Source organism: Adelges cooleyi, unplaced genomic scaffold (assembly GCF_023614345.1).
Source record: "Adelges cooleyi isolate 19-005CV unplaced genomic scaffold, UGA_ACOO_1.1 ACOO_flye_CR_arks_rails_tigmint_CR_PRNA_33, whole genome shotgun sequence".
Taxonomy (NCBI): domain Eukaryota; kingdom Metazoa; phylum Arthropoda; class Insecta; order Hemiptera; family Adelgidae; genus Adelges; species Adelges cooleyi.
This window is the reverse complement of record NW_026096002.1, coordinates 185,432-211,193: the sequence shown is the minus strand read 5'-3', so window position 1 is coordinate 211,193 and position 25,762 is coordinate 185,432. Positions and strand designations below refer to the sequence as shown.

Sequence of the window (25,762 nt, the reverse complement as noted above, 5' to 3'; positions counted from 1 at the left end):
CTGTGCTTTCCACCTGAGGATTTGATGAGCCTACCGTAGTTTTATTGTCTACTGGGATATGATGAAAATAACTGTCACACAACATCCAAAATATCTCGGAGTAAAGCTAGACCAATCTCTCACCTACAGATTTCACTGCGAAAACACCAAGCATAAAACAATGACAAGAAATGGCATATTGCCGAAGCTCAGTGGCTCCACATAGGGTTGTAATCCTCACGTCTTAAGAACTACGGCGTTAGCCTTATGCTTTTCAGCGGGAGAATATGCTAGTCCAGTATGGGGTAGGTATGGGGCATCACATACTAAAAATGTCGATGTTGTACTTAACAAGTCATGCCGACTCATAACCGGTTGCTTGAAAAATACACCGGTTGAACAACTATACATACTTTCGGGAATAGAGAAGCTATTCCCGAAGAATCAATAAGAAGGTCCACGCACGCAGACGGGGAAAGAATGAAAATAACATCAGACCCACGAAATCCTATGTACGGTATAACTCCACAACTCTCTCGTCTTAAGTCCAGGAAAAAATGTATGAACCATACAAAACAAGGCCGGTTTGGTGCACACTCAACAGACTTAGGACAGGAATAGGACGCACGAAAGATAACCTAATAAAACGGGGGCTGCTAGATAGCGCAGACACCTTGTGCCTTTGCAGAGTAGAACAGACAATCCAACACATCATCACATGCACAGCTTGCTCCCACACTTGTACCCCATCCAAAAAGACACAAGGTAAGGAATTAACGTGGCATTAAATGTTATTTATTTATGTTTTACTGTTGTTACCATTATTATTACTACTGTTATACTATGCGTCTGATACGACTAAAAAAAATAAAAATAGATTAGAAATTAGAGATTAAAAATAAGAAAAAATGATAAGAGATAAGATATCCATGATTAAATGTTTCTGTCGTGAAGCAGATAAAATAACTAAATTTTTTCTGTTATAAGTATTATATAATTTTTAGCATTCATACACAATAAAAACGTATAATCTAAGACATCAGCTCTTAAAAATGTCAATAAAAATGTACATAACGACCTTAAACTAGTAATTGTTAATTATCGAAACCTAGTTTAGTCGAGAAAGATTTCTCGTTCACAGTTAAATTTTGAACATAAAAGTTAAATACACTATCGATATCCTGGTTTGACGCATGATAGGCCATTCTTTCTAAATCTAGGGCGTCTTCGGATTTTTCTCTTTCGGCGTTGAAAGCCGGCAAACAACGGGCCGTGAGAAAGTTCAGCAGTATTTTGTTTGCGCATTTTATCTGGTCTAGGAAAAAATCGTAGTCCCTTTTAAAATCATCTATCTTGACTGTTCTGTTATCGTACAAGTAGTTTGATTTTATGTATTTCTGACGGTCGTAGTGCGGTAGTAAGAATTCCAAAGCGTTAATGAGTTTTGTGGTACCCATGTTTTTGGAAGCATTGTGGAAAAAATTCAGAACTTTTAGCATTTTTTCGATCCATGACTTACTTATGTCCATTGTTTCCCAAAACCGTTCCATGCAATCCAACATTGATGCGCTCGTACCCATGCTCATGCAATACCCTGCGATTACTTCAATAAATATATCGTTCATGAACTTTAGATTTTCGCCGTAAAAGCAGTTTACAGTGGTCGAAGATTTTATTAATTTGTCGGTGTAGTTTGCCAGGGAAACAATATTGCCGTCCGTTTCTTCATTCAATAGATCTGACACGTCCATTAATTCGCCGTTGGTTGATTTTAGTTCTTGATCTTGGGTATTTGTTACCAGTACCCTCCATCCCTCCGCCTTCAATAAATTGTTTAATGTTGAAACGTGGTCTGAGTGTGACCATGATACAGGTTTACCTGCCGAGCACATCAGAAAAATGCAACCGGAAAACAACGAATACACAAAAAAAGCGGTTGAATCATATTGATCGGACTATAGTTTATAGTTATAATTTGCGTTGTGCAAGACGTTTTCAAAAATCTACTAAAAAAGTATATTATACTTTTAGATAGGTATAATGTTGCTGTAAGCAGTAAGTGTCACTTTATTTTACTCTATGTTCACCGTTAGGCCGCCTACGAAAATAGTAATAACTGTTTTTGTACAAAGAAAATATAAATGACAGTTCTAACTTTTAACGTAAATTAAGTCGATGAAAATACGTATACGTGTTACAAGTTTATTTGGTGGATGTCTTCCCTCCTCCGCCATTCACGTCATGTGTGTAGCTGACGATGATATGCAAAATATGTATGGATTGTAAATAAAATTTAAAATTAATTATAAAAAAAAAATATTTCAATTTTGTTCGCAATTATTTCGTTTGGTAACATTTAAACTTTGTCGTATTTTCATAATGAAGAATAATAATATTTATTAAATCTAACGTGATTGAAAACCTAAATTGAAATGTTTAAAACAACTCCATATAACAATTATCAACACACTTATCTGCTAATCTCATGTAAAACAACAGATTGACAAACCGGTGGTTTTGAAACCCTAAGACCTTTCTAAGACTGGTTAGCCAATGAAAACTACTATTTTAATCAAATAGTAGTATATTATGTTCATCCTAGGACAGTTTTATGTACAAAAGTGTTTCAGCCGAGTCTGCAACCACGAAAGAGCATTTTCATGTCTCGTTGAAGTACCGAACAAATTTAGAGTAATGGTGGAGTTATAGATAATGATATAGTATATTAAGAAGCAGTAACAAGCTAGTGTGTTAAAATATCTAGTTTCTGGCTAATATTATAGTGTTTAATATCTGGCTTAAAACAATTCATACTGAATTTGGGTCCTTAATTTATTTTGAATTAATCATTTAGTTCTAATTTGATCGCTGAACGTACAACATATCTTTTATCTCTTAACCCTATCTCCAACCCCTATCTCTAACCTTCTATCTTCTAAACCCTATCTCCTACACCTTGTAACACTTTTGTAAAGGACGCTGTTTTGGTAACGCCTTTTTCGGTTATGTGCCAGAGCAAAGACATGAAAATGTCAAAAACTATAAAATGTCTATCGCAGGCAGCGAAAGCGGTGTAATGTCTGTCGACATAGGCATAAACACTTACAGTCTGTAAGTACATCAGTATGATGGAAAGGCGTCAAACCTTGCCTGCTAAACATCTGGCAGTATCGGCACAACAAAAGTAGTACAGTTATTTTCAACTACTCAAACATAAACGTTATACCATCAAATGGTTTCTAACATAAAAAAATTTAGTCATTTCAGATACTATTTTGTATTACGAAAACCAAACATGTGTCAAACAGAATAAAAATTTAGAAATCGTTTCTTACAACAACGAAAACGAAGAGTCTAAAACAGTAGCTCATAATAAATTACTGTAAAATTGTACATAATGATCTTAAACTATTAATCGTTCCTTATTAAACCCTAGTTTAATTAAGAAAGATTGGTCGTACACAATTAAATTTTTAACAAAAAAGTCAAATACTTTATCGATACCCTGATGTAACGTAAGATTGCTTATTTCTGCTTCAATTTTTAGGATGTTGTCTGATTTTTGGTTTCCGCTCATGCAAGTCGGCAAACAACGGGCCACGAGAAAGTCCCACAGTAATTTGTTTGCGCAATTCATCTTGTCTAGGAGATATTTGTAATCCCACATAAAATTATCCATCTTAACAGTACCATTTTCGTCCAAGTAATTCGATTTGTTATATATCTGACGGTCGTAGTGTGGTAATAGGCTTTCCAAAGCGTCGATGACTATTGTTGTGCCCAAGCCTTTGGAAGCTTTGTGGAAAAAATTTAGTACTAATAGCATTTTTTTGATCAGTGACTTACTTATGTCCATTGTCTTCCAAAACCGTTCCATGCAATCCAACATTGATGTGCTTGAACCCATGATCATGCACTTGCCCGCGATTATTTCAATGAACATATCGTTTATGAATTTTATGCTTTCGCTGTAAAAGCAGTTTACCGCATTCGATGATTTTAGCAATTTATCGAAGTAATTTGCCGGAGTAACAATATTGCCATCAGCCCCTTTATTTAATAGTTCTGACACGTCCAATACTTCGTCTTTGATTGATTTTAATTCTCGTTCTAGAGCATATGATACCAGCTTCTTCCATCCAGTTGCCTTCAATATATCGTTTAATGTTGACGCGTTGTCTGCGTCTGTCCATGATCCAGAATTACCGGCCGAGCACATCAGAAAAGGGCAAATGGAAAACAACGAATACACGAACAAAAGCGGTTGAATCATATTGGTCGGACTATAGTTTATAGTTAAATTTCGCGTTGTGCCACACTGTTCTGTAAACCAATACTAAAAAGGTATACTATACGGTTAGGTAGGTAAAATATTGTTTTTAACAGTAAGTGTCACCCGTGAATATTTATTTCACTTTATTCTCTACGTTCACCATTAGGCCACCTAAGAAAATAGTAATAATTCTTTTCGTATAAAGTAAATATAAATGGCATTTGTAACTTCTAACGTAGCTTAAGTCGATTTAAAACTGTACACTTCTTAAATAATAATAAAATAATAATTTAATAATATTAAAAATTATTCGTTCGGTAACATTTAAACATTAATGCATTTTTATAATGAATAATGATAATAAGTATTAAATAATACATGTTTGGCAAAACAAGTGTCACAATGATGTGTGTAAGTTACAATTTGTAGTTTTTCTTTTTCCAAAATATAAAAGCCTCCTGTACACGAAACGACCGAGTTTGCGATCTGTTGATTAACAATCTAAATTTTAATTTATTGAAACCACTCCATACAATAGTTATTGTCAACAAACCTATCGACCAGACATTTGATATTATATTAAACTATTAAACTTTTTCATTTTGAATCTTGCTGAATTGTAGTTTTTACTCTTGCCATAATTACATACTCATTAAACAGCAAATAACAACATATCGTCGTTGCCTCGAAAAAACCTCCTATTTGCCAATTTCACGATATTGAGGTATTAAATGAAAACTATCACCCCCTAAGTGTTACCTACTGTGTCTCCTGAACAATTAGGTATTAGCGCCAATTTTTAAATCTGAAAGTGATAAAATCACTTTTAAATAAATGCTTCGATGCAAATCAGTAATTAGTATTTTCAAGCCAGTATAGTACAAATCCAGCACAGTGTAAACCAGCAAAGTTAGAAATTATTAAATTGAGGTGCTGTTTTTAAAAATGAGCATCAGAGAGTTACCTCCCCGTCCTCACTATGCCTAAAATTTTAAGTTTTTGTTAAAATGTACGAAATCGGAGTAAAACATGGTTTCCGGGAATTAAAGAAAAACTGTATTGCCGAATTTTTTCTTCATATAATGTTATCGACATATGAGTTTTAATTACTGACACGGACAAATTTTAAACTTTACGGTCATAAAATTCCAAAAAGTAAATAAACTTTCATCCCCCCCTAGGGGATGGGAAATGGGTATAATTTAAATTTGTGTCTACTGACATTCGAGGGCATACCAAATATATATTCCTTAAAATTTTCAACTCGATCCGACTCTTTATCTAGTAGTATTTAAAACCAGTAAAATTTCAAACTATTAAACGTATGGTTTTTTTATTTTTTGAAATTTCAATTTTGATGAAGTAGACTTTTTCAATTTGAACCATCCCCCAAAGTACCAACTGTGATATACAGAGTTGTTGCTCAAACAAATTGTTAAAGTATTAAAAAAAAAAGTTACACTTTATAAATTTGGAAAAATCCCACTTCATGGTAAAACCAATTAAACTCAGCTTTGCAACGAAGCAAAAAATGGCAAACAACGGGGCATGAAAAAGTTCTACAGTATGTTGTTGCGCAATTCATCTTGTCTAGGACATATTCGTAATCCCTCATAAACTTCTCCAATAATATTATTATTATGGTCCAAGTAATTTGATTTGTTGTATATCTGACGGTCGTAGTGTGGTAATAGGCTTTCCAAAGCGTCGATAACTACAGTTGTGCCCAAACCTTTAAAAGCTTTGTGGAAAAAATTCAGAACTAATAGCATTATTCCGATCAGTGACTTATTTATGTCCATTGTCTACCAAAATCGTTCTATGCAATCCAACATTGATGCGTCCAAACCCACGCTCATGCACTTGCCAGCGATTATTTCAATGAATAAATCATTTATGAATTTTAGGTTTTCGCTGTAAAAGCAGCTTACTGTGGTAGAAAATTTTAGTAGTTTGTCGGTATAAGTTTCTAAAAAGCCCGCTAAACAGGTATACTATAGTAATAATTATATATGTATAACGCAAATTAAGATGGCAATTTTAACATCTTCAGTAGATTAAGTCGATAAAAGACTGATTACGTGTCACAAGTTCATTTAGTGGATCTGTTGTTTTCCCTTCTCCTACGTTTCCTTCTTTTTTATAGGTGCTTCAAGGTTACTAATTGTGTAAAATGTGTATAGATTGTAAATAAAATTTAATCAATAGAAAAAAAAATTACCATTAATATATCGCTCGGTGACATTTTAATTTTTTTTGTTATTCTTCATTTCTATAATTAATAATAATCATAGATATTATATTCGACAAAAGAATTATGAAATCAATTGTCACGATGAAGTATCTCAAATTTGTAGGTTTTACTCTTGCCATAAGTACATAACCAAAAATATAATAATATGGATGTCATGGATAAGTATAGTATGTACCACATATTAAAAATGAAATGGTAGTCAAAACTTATTATGTAAATTAATTAATCAATAATTATTATAAAAAAGAAAAGTTTGTTTTTTTATTATATTTTTTTATCCATATTGGTGCATTTAATGGTCTCGGACCACTAACCAGATACCACAATAGTTTAACCATTTTTTTTCTTATAATTTAACCTTTTTGAAATATTATATGTTCTTATAATTATTATAACTTCACTAGATGATTGTAATTTTACTAGTTTAAACGGAAACGTATTGAAACATATTTTGAGTAGTGTTATTTTTTTAAATAATAAAAAAGCATATTTCAAAGTGTTGTTTTTTTTTTGTATGCTTTTAAAGCTTTTTTGATTATGCAAAAGTTTTTTTATTAATATATGTAAGAGTACTTGCATTTTCGTTTTATGTCACCATTTTCGCGTTACACATACAATTTCAGTTAGAGATAAGTAATAACAGATACGTAATAAAAGATTAATAATTAGAGGTGATAACTTATCCATAATTAAACGGTCTTGAAACATCTGGCAGTAGACCTAAATGACAACAGTAGTTGAGTCATGTAGAGCAACTCAATAATAAACGTCTTCTAGAAGTTGCCAGCTCAATAAAAGTCGATTAAACAACTTTCGTATCAAAAAACACAAAATGAAGGAAACTTACTTACTAAAAAAAGGGTTAATTAATACAAATTTTTTTTTAGAAATTTCAGATACTTAGTTATATTTCGAAAAGCAAACATGTGTCAAACAGAATAAACATTTAAAAATTATTCCATTCCAAAACAAAAACGTATTATCTAAAACAAGAGGTTTTAATGAACGCCATTAAAAATATACAAAACGATCTTACTTACACTTCATCAATCCCTAGCTCGGTTAAGAACGATATCTCACCTTCAATTAATATATCATCATAAAACCGAAATAATGAGTTGATACGTTGAAGTGGAAAAATAGCAGCCAATGATGCTTTGAGACTTGTAATGATATCGGATGTTTTGTCTTTGCCCACGAACAAACAACGGGCCTCGAGAAAATCCTGCAGCATTTTGTTTGCGCAATTCATCTTGTCTAGGAAAAAGTCGTTATCCTTTTTTAAATTATCTATCATGATCGTATCATTTTCGTCCAAGTATTTTGATTTGGTGTATTTCTCACGGTCGTAGAACGGTATTAAATATTCCAAAGTGTTAATGACAATTGTAGTATGTAAGCCTTTTGAAGCTTTGTGGAAAAAATTCAGAACTTTTAGCATTTTCATGAGCAGTGATTTATATTTGTCAATTGTCTTCCAATACCGTTCCATGCAATCCAACTTTAATGCGTCCGAATTCTGGCTCATGCACTGGCCCACGATTACTTCAATGAATATGCTGCTTATGAATTTTAGGTTTTCGCCGTAAAAGCAGTTTACCGTGCCCGCACACTTTAGAAATTTATCGATGTTATTTGCCGGAGTAACAATATTGCCGTCCGCTCCTTTAATCAATAGCTCAGACACGTCCATTTCTTCTTCTTCGTTGGTTGATTTTAATTCTTCATCTAGGGTTTTTGTAAACATTTTCTCCCACCCGCTCGCATTTAACATTTTGTTAAGTTTGGACACGTTCTCTGCGTCTGACCATGATCCAGGATTACCGGCCGAGCACATCAAAAAAGTGCAAGCAGAAAAAAACAAATACACGAACAAATGTGGTTGAATCATATTGGCCGGACTATAGTTTTTAGTTTTTTTTTTTTGAGTCACGCTAGACTTTTCTTAAAGACAAGCTAAACAGGTAAGCTATACTATTAGGTAGGTATAATGTTGTTTTGAGCTGTAAGTGTCATCTGTAGAATAAGTCGATGGAAACGAATACGTGTTACTAGCTTATTTGATGGATCGCTAAATGTCTTCCCTTCGTCGCCATTCACGTCATGTGTATAGCTCAATAGGTTTTGTCAGCGTACATAACGTGTATAGATTGTTAATACATTTTTAAGTCAATAAGAAAAAGAAAAAATTCATGTCTTTGCAATTTTTTCGTACGCTGACATTTGAACTTTTTTGTACTTTTGTATTTTCTATTCGTTTTATGTGTAATTTTCAATTTGTAATCTTTCTATTGCGAAACTGTATAAGCCTCTCATACACGAAACATCGGTTTGTCGATCTGTTGACGTCCAAATTGATCAAAAAACCTATATTTAAATTTTCAAAACAACTCCATACAATAATGTTCAACACACCTATATATTTATCCGACAATGTCTTGTTTGTCAACAGGTTGACACACCGATCGTTTCGTATATGGGAGGCTTTCAAAGTGTACGTTCAAGAATATCTGTTGTTGTGTTAAACTTATTTTATTATATTCGTCATTAATGGTATCCTTGTTTTTAAAGTTATTTTTATGCCTATATTATTATCTTAAACCATTAAACTTTTTCATTTTTATACCTGCATAATTGTAGTTTTTACACTTTCCAGTAGTACATAACCGTTAAACAGCAAAAAAACAACATAAATTATAATTTAAAAAGCCAGTACAGTGTGTTCGGGTATATTGACGGGTAGGTCACAGGTCTAGTGGTCTGTATGTCAACATTATAATTTTAAGGGATAAAATCGTTTTTAAATAAACACTTGGACGCAAATTGTGGATAGTAGGTTCAAAACAGTACAGTCGAAGTATAGTAGTAGTAGTAAATCTAGTAAATGAGTAAGTAAAAGAAGTCCAGCGTTCACAGAAAAAATACAATTATCAATAAAAGCATTGTATTTAATAACAATTGTGTGCTTAAAAAAGACTTTTTAGACATTACTATAATTGGCCGTCTGTCTATAAAAATGTATTGCCATAGTTACCTATAAATCACAATTATATTCAAATTCAATATTTTCATTACCTGTCGACAATTGATTCATACACACATAGCAACCTAGAAATTGACTACTAGTGTAATTTTCCCCTTTGTTAAGGTTTATTAAAAATAAAGTTTGACTACAGATTTTTGAGAAAATTGTTTGTGTTATAGTCCATTCTAGTTCTACATTAGATCTTAATGCCAAAAACTTTTTTAAGAAATGAAATATGTATAGATGGGTTTGTGATATTTATTTTGGTATATCAATGTTTATTTATTTATTTAATTGTTTATTTATTGAATTAACGCCTGGAAGGCTTAAGTACAGGTACATAATTAGTAAATTACATTAGTATGATCAAATGTGTAAGATATAAAAATATAAGTAATGAACAATGTTAAAAATTGAATAATAATGCTTCAGGTCTGGTAGACTATTAGAGAAAAAATCAAAGTTACATAAGTTGTCTTTGTCAAAGATCCGATTTAAAGGGTTGTGTTGACCGTAATTTGTGCGGTGGGTTTTTATATGAAATGTTGGAAAAGATCTGGAAAAAATACTGAGACACGTGGAAGGAAATATGTTCTAAATGTGGAGGACATGTAATGATTCCGTTTAATAATTTGTGTAAGAAAGAGATATCAGCTATTTTGCGACGGGTTAAAAGAAAATCAAGTTTAAGATCAGTCTGGATACTGTCTATGGAAGGATTACCGAGGTTATTAGTTATGTTTCTTTTGTATCCGATGTAGCGAATGAATCTTCTTTGAATTCTTTCAATTCTCTCGATACTATTGATAGTACGAGGATTCCATGAATTGGCTCCATATTCTAGTACTGAGCGGACTAGAGAACAATATAAAACGGTTAGGCAATTTTTACTTTGGAAAGATGTGGTTGATCTAAATAGAAAACTCAATTTTTTGTTGGCTTTAGGCTTATTTGTTCTATATGAGATGTGAAAAGAAGATAAGACTGAAAAGTTACCCCAAGGTCTCGTATGGTATCAAGCTCGGGCAGGTGTATATTTCCAATGGAGTAATCAAATGCGACTTTATTTTTATTACCGAAAAAAGAGATTTTAGAGCACTTTGAAACGTTTAGACTAAGACCATTTAAAGTACAGCATTTTAAAAATGTGTTCAATTCATCTTGTAATATGGAGCACTCATTAAGGCAGGAAATAGTATAATATATTTAAGATCATCTGCAAAAAGTTTAAATTTAGTAAGGCAATTATCTTTATCAATCAGCAATAGTAAGAATAATGCAGGGGATAGTTGATCTCCTTGAGGTATTTCAGAAGTCACAAAAAATTTAGATAAGTACTCGTTAACTAATACTTGTTGGTAACGGTTAGTCAAATATGATTTGATCCAGTTTAAAAGGTTACCGATTATGCCAATTGAGTTTAATTTAAAAATTAACATTTCATGATCTACAGAATAAAATGCTTTACGTCAGTGTAAATAACATCGACTTGGAGGCCAGCTTCTACAGATGCCAATAAGTCGTTGTTGAAACATAAAAGATTTGTTTCTGTACACATACCTGATCTAAACCCGTGTTGAATAACTGAAAGTAAGTTGTTTATTGAACGTGATAGTGGTGGTTCAAGTAGTTTTTCAAATAACTTAGGGAGAGATGATAACTTGGAAACGGGTCTATAGTTAGTTACGGAAGACTTGGAGCCAGTTTAATAAATTGGAAAACATATTGATTGAATAAACTATGAATAAACAATATTTTATACTAATTTGGAGTCAATTCGCCTATTTTTACAAAAGATATACCATCTGATTCAATTGATTTATTTTTCCTTCTGAATGGTAAATTTAGAAATAGTAGACTTACTTAAAAATGACAGCTAATTATTATGTATACTTAAATATAATTACTATTTTACTACTTTTAATATATTTTTTTTAGTAGGTAAATAAATTTATACAAAACACTAATTAATTTAAGAGCACGGCAGTCCACTGTCTAAAATTGAGGCCTTAATTTTAGCCGTTTTAAGATGGGAGGATTTTAAAATTTGCATTTTTGTTACTGACTCACTGACTCACTCATCATCAAAATTATAAGACACTTCCCGTATAAAAGTAGAAACGTAAATTTGGCACAAAGGTGGGTCTTATAGTGTAAGTAAAGGGAAAATCTGGAAATTGAAATTTTCTCAAAATGTATGAGCCAGGTGGGGATTAATGAACTTCGTCGCACTACAGCAGGTACAGGGCGCTGTTGATGCCCAAGTCTCTAGTCAGCTATCATTTGGTCGTAGTGTGTGTCTTTGTTAATTCGTGTTCACATGTATGGCAGTGTAGCAGTGTTCTTTGTTCTTGTTACGTTTGTCACGTGGTTTATTATAAAGTGTTACTGTACACCTAAACGTTTAGGTTTCGTTTATACGTTTATAGTACTAAACTAGATTCATATTGGCTACTAGTATAAATTCTAGCTTCACTTCAAAGTGTAGTTGTATGTACATATATTCATAAACATTATGTACATATATACGTAGTTGATATAAAAACACGTAAAAACAAGAGAAAATGTACGACGTACAATAGACATTCAATGCCTCTTAAAAAAAAATTGTATTTATTTTTATTTGAGGGTTATTTGGTTATTTGCCACATGGCTCTAGCTTTTATTTTTTGCTCGATTAATGTCCTTATATGTGTTGGGATTAGGTTTTGCGTCACATTAGGATTAGGTTGTTTTGGTGTGGACAAGCACCAGGCTGTATTTTGAAAATTTTTTGTAAATGTTAGTACGGCATTGTCTAACTCATTGGTGATTTTAGGCGGGTATTTTGATTTTTTTTTAATAAGATTTGTTTGGGATAGTGACCAGTTTATTTTTCCATTTATTAGTGAAGGGGTTGATGAAGAAGTGATGTAATACTAAAAATATCCCTATTGATTTCTGCAGTTTCTAAATCCACAAAAAATAGTGGTAAATGTATTTTTGTTATTTTATGAGTGACATTGGTGATTTAACAAATATTGAAACCAATTTTTTCTATTGCTATCCCAATTTCTGTTGTTGGTGTGGTGGGGTTAAGATTTCTTATGACTATACGAAATGCTTTATATTGTTGCATTTGGTAAGTGTGGTATTCTGTTTTATTTTCTTTAAGATGTCGAATAGTAGCCCTTTATGAGTCAGGGGTTCTTGTTTGTATTTTTAGATTATTTTTGGTGGATTTAAAACTGAAATTTTCCGAGTTGATAAGTTCTATTAGATTAGATCTTAGTGTGACAAAGTCTAAAACACCAGTGACGAATATTGGTGGAGGAAGAGGGTTCGCTTAAGCTTTATTTTGTTCAGGATTTAAGTTTTTATTTTCTGGGATTTCAAATACTGGCGTTTCGTCTATAACTAAAGGTGAGAACCTATTTGTTGATGCTAAAATTTGTTTTTTTTTCTCAGGGGAGTCTGATGTTGAGTTTATTGTGGAGGTGCGTTTGGTTATATTTTTAGGCGTTTGCAAGGTGTGTTTAGATGAAATGTTACTGTAATCTGGAGACGAGATAGAGTACACGTTGAGCGCGTTGTATGCGTTTGTAGCTGTATTAGTGGTGTTGCCTTAACCATTTATCGAGGTGATAATATGGTTCGGCTTTGTTTTTTTTTTAATAGCGGTTATTAATTCACTGCAAAAACACCAAGCATAAAACAATGACAAGAAATGGCATATTGCCGAAGCTCAGTGGCTCCACGTGGGGTTGTAATCCTCACGTCTTAAGAACTACGGCGTTAGCCTTATGCTTTTCAGCGGGAGAATATGCTAGTCCAGTATGGGGTAGGTATGGCGCATCACATACTAAAAAAGTCGATGTTGCACTTAACGAGTTATGCCGAATCATAACCGGTTGCTTGAAAAATGCACCGGTTGAACAAAACAAGGCTGGTTTGGTGCACACTCAACAGACTTAGGACAGGAATAGGACGCACGAAAGATAACCTAATAAAACGGGGGCTGCTAGATAGCGCAGACATTTTGTGCCTTTGCAGAGTAGAACAGACAATCCAACACATCACTACATGCACAGCTTGCTCCCACACTTGCACCCCAGAAGTCATCCAAAAAGACACAAGGTAAGGAATTAACGTGGCATTAAATGTTATTTATTTATGTTTTACTGTTGTTACCATTATTATTACTACTGTTATACTAATGTTTTTGTCGTGAAGCAGATAAAATAACTAATTTTTTTCTGTTATAAGTATTATGTAATTTTTAGCATTCATACACAATAAAAACGTATAATCTAAAACATCAGCTCTTAAAAAATGTCAATAAAAATGTACATAACGACCTTAAACTAGTAATTGTTAATTACCAAAACCTAGTTTAGTCGAGAAAGATTTCTCGTTCACAGTTAAATTTTGAACATAAAAGTTAAATACACTATCGATATCCTGGTTTGACGCATGATAGGCCATTCTTTCTAAATCTAGGGCGTCTTCGGATTTTTCTTTTCCAGCGTTGAAAGCCGGCAAACAACGGGCCATTAGAAAGTCCAGTAGTATTTTGTTTGCGCATTGTATATGGTCTAGGAAAAAATCGTAGTCCCTTTTAAAATCATCTATCTTGACTGTTCTGTTATCGTACAAGTAGTTTGATTTCATGTATTTCTGACGGTCGTAGTGCGGTAGTAAGAATTCCAAAGCGTCAATGAGTTTTGTGGTGCCCATGTTTTTGGAAGCATTGTGGAAAAAATTCAGAACTTTTAGCATTTTTTCGATCCATGACTTATGTATGTCCATTGTTTCCCAAAACCGTTCCATGCAATCCAACATTGATGCGCTCGTACCCATGCTCATGCAATACCCTCCGATTACTTCAACAAATATATCGTTGATGAACTTTAGGTTTTCGCCGTAAAAGCAGTTTACGGTAGTCGAAGATTTTAGTAACTTGTCGGTGTAGTTTGCCAGGGAAACAATATTGCCGTCCGTTTCTTCTTTCAATAGATCTGACATGTCCATTAATTCGCCGTTGGTGTATTTTAGTTCTTGATCTTGGGTATTCGTTACCAGTACCCTCCATCCCTCCGCCTTCAATAAATTGTTTAATGTTGAAACGTGGTCTGAGTGTGACCATGATACAGGTTTACCTGCCGAGCACATCAGAAAAATGCAACCGGAAAACAACGAATACACGAAAAAAAGCGGTTGAATCATAGTGATTGGACTATAGTTTATAGTTATAATCCACGTTGTGCAAGACGTTTTTAAAAATCTACTAAAAAAGTATATTATACTTTTAGATAGTTGTAATGTTGCTGTAAGCAGTAAGTGTCACTTTATTTTACTCTATGTTCACCGTTAGGCTGCCTACGAAAACAGTGATACTTGTTTTTGTGTAAAGCAAGTATAAATGGCACTTCTAACTTCTAACCTAGATTAAGTCGATGAAACTCCGTATACGTGTTACAAGTTTATTTGGCGCATAACTTCCCTCCTCCACCATTCAGGTCATGTGTATAGCTTCTTCAGAGTTACCTATTGTGCAAAATATGTATGGCTTGTAAATAAAATTTAAAATAATAATAAAAAAAAATATTTCAATTTTGTTCGCAATTATTTCGTTTGGTAACATTTAAACTTTGTCGAATTTCCATAATGAATAATAATATTTATTATTAAATGTAACGTGATCAAAAAGCTAAATTAAAATGTTTAAAACAACTCCATACAACAATTGTCAACACACCTATTTGCCAATCTCATGTTAAACAACAGATTGACAAATCGATGGTTTGGAGTCCCTAAGACGGGTTAGTCGACGAAAACTAATATTTTACTCAAATAGTAGTAGTTTATGTTCATCCTAGAACAGTTTTATATAGAAAAACTATAAAATGTCTATCGCAGACAGCGAAAGCGGTGTAATGTCTATCGTAAGAAGCTATGTTACCGCCAAAAGGAAGCAGAAGACCAATGAGCTCCTATTTTTCTTCCTCGATGGACTTAACAGTAGTTAATTGGAAGTCGAGGACCACGAGGGGCGACACTTATCGCAAGATAATGAGTGGACTCGGCTAGTATATGGAGTCAGCCAAGGCGAACCAAAATCAAAAGATGAACTTTAGTAAGGGGATCGTCAAGGGCACAGCAGACAAAGCATTGGCTCTCGAGAGTCAGATCCAAGGGGAAGCTAACACCAGCCTCCTGGAGAAAAGGAGAGCGGCCAAGTCCCAAGTCCACGTAATCGGCCAATGCGATTGTAGATTATGTAGTTTACAACGAGGAGCATTTGTGCGTGTGGTGCGATCTAGCGGTCGTACCTTTTTACAATTTTTTTGTCCAAAATACAAAAAAATATTGTACTTGAATTTTCGGTACACATATAATTCTACATCATAAAAAAAACGTGATGGTTATACGGATCGTATTACTATAAGAAATCCATGGTTAAATGTTTTGATTACCTCTAAGCTCTGCATAGAAGCTAAAAATATTACTGGCCGATAACTACTGCTGACTAATATATTTATGCATTTGTCATGTCACTATTTTGGCGTTACACTTGCACTTTCAGATTACTTATAGAAGATAAGAGATTATATATTAGTAATAAGAGAAAATTATATGAGCTAACATATCCAAGATCAAATGTTTTTTTCTGTTAGGCAGAAAAAAAGCTGTAAAAGAAAATTTCATACTTGGTCTAAGGCATAAACACTTACAGTCTGTAAGTACATCAGTATGATGGAAAGGCGTCAAAGGCAGACAAGGAGTGGGCTGTCTTGCCTGCTAAACATCTGGCAGTATCGGCACAACAAAAATAGTACAGTTATTTTCAACTACTCAAATATAAACGTAAACAAATTTAGTCATTTCAGATACTATTTTGTATTGCGAAAATTAAACATGTGTCAAACAGAATAAAAATTTAGAAACCGTTTCTTACAACAACGAAAACGAAGAGTCTAAAACAGTAGCGCATAATAAATTACTGTAAAAATGTACATAATGATCTTAAACTATTAATCGTTCCTTATTAAACCCTAGTTTAATTAAGAAAGATTGGTCGTACACAATTAAATTTTTAACAAAAAAGTCAAATACTTTATCGATACCCTGATGTAACGTAAGATTGCTTATTCCTGCTTCAATTTTTAGGATGTGGTCTGATTTTTGGTTTCCGCTCATGCAAGTCGGCAAACAACGGGCCACGAGAAAGTCCCACAGTAATTTGTTTGCGCAATTCATCTTGTCTAGGAGATATTTGTAATCCCACATAAAATTATCCATCTTAACAGTACCATTTGCGTCCAAGTAATTCGATTTGTTATATATCTGACGGTCGTAGTTTGGTAATAGGCTTTCCAAAGCGTCGATGACTATTGTTGTGCCCAAGCCTTTAGAAGCTTTGTGGAAAAAATTCAGAATTAATAGCATTTTTTCGATCAGTGACTTATTTAGGTCCATTGTCTTCCAAAACCGTTCCATGCAATCCAACATTGATGTGCTCGAACCCATGATCATGCACTTGCCCGCGATTATTTCAATGAACATATCGTTTATGAATTTTATGCTTTCGCTGTAAAAGCAGTTTACTGCGGCCGATGATTTTAGCAATTTATCGAAGTAATTTGCCGGAGTAACAATGTTGCCGTCAGCCCCTTTATTTAATAATTCTGACACGTCTATTCCTTCGCCGTTGATTGATTTTAATTCTCGTTCTAGAGCATTTGTTACCAGTTTCTTCCACCCAACCGCCTTCAATATATCGTTTAATGTTGACGCGTTGTCTGCGTCTGACCATGAACCAGAATTACCGGCCGAGCACATCAGAAAAGGGCAAATGGAAAACAACGAATACACGAACAAAAGCGGTTGAATCATATTGGTCGAACTATAGTTTATAGTTGTGTTTCAAGACGTGCTATAAAAAATTAAAAATTATTGTTTTTCTAATTATATTTTATTTTTATCCATATTTTTCTAATTAATGGTATCGGAGTACTTACCACTCCGGTCGTGAATAGTTTTACTATTTTATTTTTTATATTATTTAACCTTATAAAACAATTATACGTTTTTATCAGTGTTAACTCTTTTCTGGATATTTTATTTTTACTAGCTTAAACGAGAACGTATTCAAAACACATTTTAAGTCGTATTATTTTTTGAAATAAGAAAATAAATATTTGAATATGTTTTTTTTTTGTATGCTTGTTCAAACAGTTACCTGTTTGTCATACGCCAATGCATGAAAAAAACATATATCCGTAAATAAAAACCACAGCTTTAACATCGACCTAGTTGTATTGTATTAAGTGTCTAAAAGCAATTTTTGACGTAGGGCTTATGTCATTGTCGCGAATTTAGTTTCATATTTGTATAGATAAAAACAATTATATTTTAAGACTTATACATAACTCTTGATCTGGTATGGAAGTTTTTGATTAATATATTATGTAGGAGTTTGTATTGTAACGGGTATTAAATATGTTAACATGGATATTATGTTTGTACTTACTACTTATTATGCTGGTTACAAGAAGTTGAATTAAGTTAGAATTAAGAGACTAGAAACAAATGAGAGGAGTTTAATGATAAGAGATAACATATCCATGATTGAGTGTTCTTGCTGTTGTGGTGTTATTTACAATTACTGAAAAATAAACGTTATACCATCAAATTGGGATGGCAACTCAAAAGCAACATTCGAATCGCATAGCACGCAAAGATGATTTAGTTAAATCCGAAAAATATTTTAATCATTTATTTTACGAAAAGCAAACATGTGTCAAACAGAACAAACATTTAAAATTGTTTTCACACAAAAACCAAAAATGTATAATCTAATGCAGGAGCTTAATTAGTGACAGTAAAAATATACACGACCAACTTAAAATGTTACTTGTTCCTGATCGAACCCTAGTTTGGCCAAGAACGTAGTCTCACATTGAATTACATTTTCGACATAATAGTCAATGACTGTATTGATACCCTGATGTGTCGATAGTTCGGCTATTGCTTGTTCGACAACTATGATGTCGTAGGATTTTTCGTTTTCGTAGTTCAGTTTCGACACACAACGGGCCATGAGAAAGTCCCGCAGTATTTTGTTTGCGCAATTTACCTTGTCTAGGCAATATTTGTAATCCCTCTTAAAATTATCTATCTTAACCGTACCATTCTCGTACAAGTAATTTGACTTGGTGTATTGCTGACGGTCGTAGTACGGTAGTAAAAATTCCAAAGTGTCAATGACAATTGTCGTGCCAACGCCTTTGGCAGCTTTGTGGAAAAAATTCAGAACTTTTAGCATTTTTTCGACCAGTGACTTGTTTATGTCTATTGTCTTCCAAAACCGTTCCATGCAATCCAACTTTAATGCGTCCAAACCCACGCTCATGCACTTGCCCGCGATTATTTCAATGAATAAAGCGTTTATGAATTTTAGGTTTTCGCTGTAAAAGCAGGTAATCGCCGTCGATGATTTCAGCACTTTTTCGGTATAATTTGCCGGGGTAACGATATTGCCGTCCGCCCCTTTATCCAATAGATCTGACAGGTCCATTACTTTGCCGTTGATTGTTTAATTTTGACACGTCTCCGTCTCCGTCTGAACATGATCCAGGGTAACCGGCCGAGCAAATCGGAAAAGCGCAAAAGGAAAACAACGAATACACTAGGAAAAGCGGTTGAATCATATTGGTCTGACTTATATAGTATATGGATATATTTCGTGTCGTGCTAGACTTTTCTGAAAGACAAACTAAACAGGTATGATAAACTGTTCGGTAGGTATAATGTTGTTTTGAGCTGTAAGTGTCACCCGTGAATATTTTTTTCACTTTGTTTAACTGTCCGTACACCGTCAGGCCAACCAAGAAAATAGCAGTAGTTGTATTCGTGTAAAGCAAATATAAATGGCATTGCTAACTTCTACCGTATATCAAGTTCATGAAAACTTCGTATGCATGTTACTTGTTCATTTGGCGGTTCGGTGGATGTCTTCTTCGCAATTCACGTCATGTCTATAGCTTCAATATGTTTAGTCAGTGTACATAATGTGTATGGATTTTAAATACAATTTTAAGACAATAAGAAAAAGAAAAAATTTATATTTTAGCAATTTTTTCGTTCGCTGACATTTAAACAATTCTTGTACTTTGACGTCTAAATTGATCAATAACATATATTTAAATTTTTAAAACAACTCCATAAAAAAATGTTCAAATATCAAATAAAATATATTCTGCATAACAAGTGTCACGATGAACAATTTTCTATTCGTTTTATGTGTAATTTTCAAGTTGTAATCTTTCTATTGTGAAACAGTATACGCCTCTCATAAACGAAACGATCGGTTAGCCTATCTGTTAAATTCAAAATTGATCAAAAACCTGTGGGCATAGTAGGAACGGATAGGTCACAGGTCTAGTGGTCTACATGGCAACATTATAATTGAAAAAGATAAAATCGTTTTTAAATAAACGCTTTGACGCGAATCTGTGGATAGTAGGTTCAAACCAGTACAGTCGAAATCAAGTAGCGCGAGAAAGTATTATTCATAAGGGAAAAGTAGAAGTAAGTATTAGTTAATGAGTAAGTAATAGAAGTCCAGCGTTCACAGATACAAATACAAATATAAATAAAAGAATTGTATATAATGACATTATCTGCTACTTATTTTTTAGTATCTCCCCCCTTTCTCGAAAACTTGACACCACTTTATGATTTTTAAATGGTAACCCCTATAAATAATTTCATTTTTAGATAGATAATATTATTTAACAAAAAAAATTAGATGTTGCAAGCTTAGTTCCAAGAAATAGTGTTAGAGCTATAAGCACCAGAAGTAATAGACGTGCGGTGAAGGGGGTAACCCATTTGTTTGGACTTTCAGTAATATTTAAGAGACGCTAAAGCCAATGTACGGATAGCTGCTGTACATCCAAGTTCCAATAAGAATATTTGAATGATACGAAATTTGAATGTATTTAACTACTTAGATTATAATGTTATAACCTTAATATTAATAAATATTTTGTTTATTGAATTGTCAGGGGCACCTGCTCTGATTAGTCTAATCCTAAAAAAGTTGTAACGCAATCCTTTGTAGTTTGTACTATTGTCAGAACGCTGAACGGACAACTGCAAACAATATGAAATTGTATTTTTAAAATGATTGTTGTAATATTATTTTTGGTAGGCGTATTGTGCATATATTATATGTTTATAACATTAATTACTGATTTTGAAGAAGATAAGACTAATCAAAATGTATAGATTTGAGTTATGTGCCTTTGAAACGGTATAATATGATGATATATAATATTCAAAATTGTGTTACATTGAAATATTTTCAAAAGATGAGATTATTTACCTTTAGGCTCTAACGCAAATAGCACACAATACAAATGTATCGTTTGCATATTTTACACCGGTTTACATTGTTTGCGACAAATGCTTTACTGTTTTGTATTAAACAACTAAAATTGCGAGTAAATCGAAAAAAAAACTACCAACGACTTATCGACGCGGATGATATTAAAACAAAATAATTTATGAATTTAGTATTTGAGAATTGTTTATTGATTTCTTTAGCGAAATATCACAATCTCAGGCGAAACTTTAAAACACAAAAAATATCGTTGTTTTATTAAGTTAATAGCAAAACACAAAAGTTGTTTTTCACAAGATTTGTATCAAAATTTATGTTTGTAACGTTTATACTCTTTTACTTGAACAATATTTTTTTTAAAAATATTTTTACTCATCTTTTAAGATGACGTCATACCCATTAACCTGAACCCATCTTCCTGAAAACCCTCCCCGTCGCCTAAAAAGAAAATGGAGTAGAGACATGCTAACCTAAACTCCACTCTTCCAGCCATCGGAGTTCCATCACTGGATGGTTTCTTCAAACAAGTGATACACTGCTAATTGTATTTATTAACTGTGCCATATGCCTATTGAACAGATTGTATGGTTTTTCTAATAACAAAATAATATATATATTTTTAAAATGTTTTATAAAATTCGGTTACTTGTTATAGTTTAGTAAGTTATAATAATTATCTAACGGGCGCGTGTGGTACAAGGACATATGATATCAAATACAGTGAAACTAACTCAGCTAGGAACATTTTCGCAACAATATTAAGTAAATAAAATGGCAGCACAGTGGGGTTTGGGGCATACCATCACTGCGTTTATTATAATTCTACATTTTCTACAAAAGCAAAAACCAATTACAGTAGAACTAATAAACCGCAACTACATAAGTGTACAGGAATGCCATAAAGTAATGTTACTGTTGTGCCGGATCGGTAAATTTTTGAGTTCAGGTTGTAAAAAAAAGAAACGTACTATAATTCTTCTCGTGTTCTTAAGAAAGAAATTTTGATCTTAATTTAAAAATTAAAAACAAAGCTCTTCGAGCTGGAAGTACTCGTTTTCATTCAAAATTAAATTTTTTAAATACAGAGCGATTCTTTTAGCGCCCTACACTAGTTTACTCAAAAACTACTGAGATTTTTACGAAAAAAAATCTATAATAATTTGTTTGTGTATAAAATACTAACTTATTATATAATATTTTGTTATTTGAACCTTCCCCCCCCCTTTCCTCAAAAACTCCACACTAATATTTGATTTTCAAATGGTAATCCCTATAAATAATTTCGTTTTTCGATAGATATAATATTATTTTTAAAAAAATGACATATGGCAAGCTTAGTTCCAACTATTAGTTTTTTAAGTATTAGCATTAGAAGTAATGGACGTGCGGGGTAAGGGGTAAAATATTTTTTCGGTCTTTCAGCAATAGTAGTGAGTAGTTTGTCCATTTTGTTATTGTTATTAATTATTATGATGTAACCTAAAAATTGCCGTTCTAATGAAATACTTAAATGTTAATAGTCAATAACCGTACAGCGATGTGCTATTTATATTAACACTAATAATAATATATTTTATAAGAAATTTGTTAAAAATTATAATTACTTAATTGTAGAATGTGATTTATTTTATATACATTAAGACTTGGGCAGTAGTATTTTTCTATGTTCAATGTTTTTTTTAATAAAAATAAATTATGTAAAATTTAATGTCAACGACATAACATTATATATCGTTGTACTTAAAACATTTGCAATATTTTTAACTATATTATGTAATATTAATTATCCAATTAAAAAAGTACACATTTATTACAATAAAAAAATCAAGAAACTGTCGAAAAAGAGTTAACATGTCCTATAATTGACATATAATGACTAACATTATAATTCTTTAAAATAAACCACCTACGTAATATTCAAATTTAAATTTTTTTATTTTGAATCTTGCTGAATAGTAGATATACATTTGTCATTAGTACATAACCAGTAAACCGCAAATAACAATATAATTTATAATTAATATTCCTGGTAGATAACTACTCTTGGATAATATATATATAGAGCGTGTACCAAATATTAAAAAAAAAAATGTTAGTCAATACTTTTTATGTAAATTAATATTACTGCAATTATTGGTCTCGGAGCACTTACCGGGTACCACATTCGGTCTTGAATAGTTTTACTTTGGGCTAGATACAAGAAATTTCATTTTTGCGTTACACATTCAGTTTCAGTTAGAGGTACGTGATAACATATCCATGATTAAACGGTCGTGCTCGGAATACATCCGGCAGCGGACCTAAATGACAACAGTAGTGGAGTCATTTAGAGCAACTCAATATTTAAACGTCATATGATTAAAAAGCTGATAGGAAGTCGATCAAGCAACAATCGTATCGAGTATAACGAAAAGATGACCAAGATAAATCCGAATAAAGCATCTTAATAATTTATTTTACGAAAACCAAACATGTGTCAAACAGAATAAACATTTTTAAAATGATTTCGTACACAAATAAAAACGTATAATCTAAAACAGGAGCTTGAATTAGGTAAAGTAGAAATATAAATAACGATCTTAAACTCTTACTTATTCTTCATTAAACCCTAGCTCGGTTAACAACGTTTTCTCACTTTCAGTTAAAGTTTTCCCATAAAAGTCAAATAATGAGTCGATACTCCGATCGAGGTCGGATATATTGTCTTCGCCTTGGCAAATCGGCCAACAACGGTACATGAGAAATTCCTGCAGTAATACATTTGCGCAATTTATCTTGTCTAGGAAATATATGTAATCCCTCATGAAATTCTCCATCTTAACCGTACCGTTATGGTCCAAGTAATTCGATTTGTTGTATATCTGCCGGTCGTAGTGTGGCAGTAGGCTTTCCAAAGCGTCGATGACTGTTGTTGTGCCCAAGCCTCTGGAAGCTCCGCGGAAATAATTCAGAACTTTTAGCATTTTTTTGACCAGTGACTTTTTTCGGTCCATTGTCTTCCAAAACTGTTCCATGCAATCCAACTTTAATGCGTCCGAACCTCTGCTCATGCACTTGCCCGCGATAATTTCAATGAACAAATCGTTTACAAACAATATGTTTTCGCTGTAAAAGCAGTTTACCGTGGCCGCAGATTTTAGTAGTTTGTCGAAGTAATTTGCCGGGGTAACAATATTGCCGTCCGCTCCTTTAACCAACAACTCCGAGACGTCTATTTCATCGCCGTAGATTGTTTTTGATTCTTCGTCTAGAATTCTTGTGACCAGTTCCTCCCAACCGTTCGCCAGCAGTATACCGTTTAATTTTGACACGTCTCCGTCTGAACATGGTCCAGAATTACCGGCCGAGCACATCAGAAAAGCGCAAACGGAAAACAACCCACACACGAACAAAAGCGGTTGAATCATATTTTGGTCGGACTATAGTTCAGAGGTATGTTTCGAGTCGTGCTCGACTTTTCTGAAAAACAAACTAATTTAACTGTACGTTCACCGTTAGGCAACAACCTAAGAAAATAGTAATACTCGTATTCGTGTAATGCAAATATAAACGGCATTTCTTACTTCTACCTTAGGTTAAGTCGATGGAAAACTGTACACGTGTCACAAGTTCACTTTTAACGGATCGATAGATGTCTTCCTTCCTTTGCCAAAAATGGTAGTCAATATGTTTATTATGTAAATTAATTGGATAATGATTATTATAAGAAAGTAAAAATTATTGTTTTTCTAGTTACCGGGTGATTCTTTTAACGCCCTACACTAGTTTACTCTTAAAATATATGCAAATTTGTATCTTTTTTACTATTTTCTAGAGTCTTATCAACTTTTAAATGGTAACGTTTATATATATTTTTAACTTTTTAAATTAACAATAGTTTGCTGAAAATATTGACTGGTCGATAACCAGTTTTGAATAAATAGTTGTAAAGTTATTAAATTTTAATATTTAGGACGTAAACTAGTGTAGGGCGTTAAAAGAATCACCCGGTATATTTTATTTTTATCCATATTGCTGCAATTATTGGTATCAGAGTACTTACCGGCCACCACTCCAGTCGCGAATAGTTTAACTAATTTTTTTTTTGTAATATTGTTTAACCTCTATGAAAAAATTATACGTTTTTATCAGGGTTATTCCTTTTCTGAATATTTTTATTTTACCAGCCTACACGAGAACATATTGAAAACACATTTTAAGTCATGTTATTTTTTGAAATAAGAAAAAAACATATTTTAAAGTTTGTTTTTCTGTATGCATGTTCAAACAGTTACCTGTTTGTCATACACCAATGCATGAAAAAAAACATGTTTCCATAAATAAAAACAACAGCTAGTTGTCGACCTAGTTGTTTTGTATTGTGTCTAAAACGAAAAAACACCATTATTATTATATTTTGGAACCATTTATTTTTAATTAAGCAATTATAGACGTAAGGCTAATATCAGTGTCGCGACTTCAGTTTCATATTTGTAGATAACTCTCCATCTGGTATGAAATTTTAAAAGTTTCTGATTAATATATTATGTACGAGTACTCGCGTTTGTATTGTAACGGGTATTAAATATATTAACATGCATATGTTTGTACTTATTATTTATTAGGCTGGTTACAAGAAATTTCAAGTCGCCATTGTCGCGTTGTACGCTTTTGTATTATATATATATACCATATACCACAATCTGTCTTGAATAGTTTTACTATTTTATTTTTTTTATAATTTAACCTATTTGAAAATATTATATGTTTTTATCATTATTAATACATCTCTAGATAATTGTATTTTACTAGTTTACACGTAAACGTATCAAAAACAGAGTTTAAGTGATGTTTTTTGTTAAA

The 25,762-nt window shown here is 32.7% G+C and overlaps 2 protein-coding genes across 2 annotated transcripts; both read right to left on the bottom strand.

Moving 5' to 3' along the window:
• Positions 1-1,025: 1,025 nt before the first annotated feature.
• LOC126840028 (uncharacterized) lies at positions 1,026-16,023 on the bottom strand. Its single transcript, XM_050575515.1, has 3 exons — positions 15,987-16,023; positions 14,670-15,057; positions 1,026-1,858 (listed from the first exon to the last, which is right to left on the bottom strand). Exons 2-3 carry the CDS (start codon positions 14,734-14,736, stop codon positions 1,074-1,076), a joined length of 852 nt encoding a protein of 283 aa, XP_050431472.1. The 5' UTR covers positions 14,737-15,057; positions 15,987-16,023; the 3' UTR covers positions 1,026-1,073.
• A 399-nt stretch (positions 16,024-16,422) lies between these two features.
• LOC126840006 (uncharacterized) lies at positions 16,423-17,662 on the bottom strand. The gene is made up of 2 exons (XM_050575486.1): positions 17,532-17,662; positions 16,423-17,446 (listed from the first exon to the last, which is right to left on the bottom strand). Exon 2 carries the CDS (start codon positions 17,404-17,406, stop codon positions 16,537-16,539), a length of 870 nt encoding a protein of 289 aa, XP_050431443.1. The 5' UTR covers positions 17,407-17,446; positions 17,532-17,662; the 3' UTR covers positions 16,423-16,536.
• Between the last annotated feature and the right edge of the window lie 8,100 nt (positions 17,663-25,762).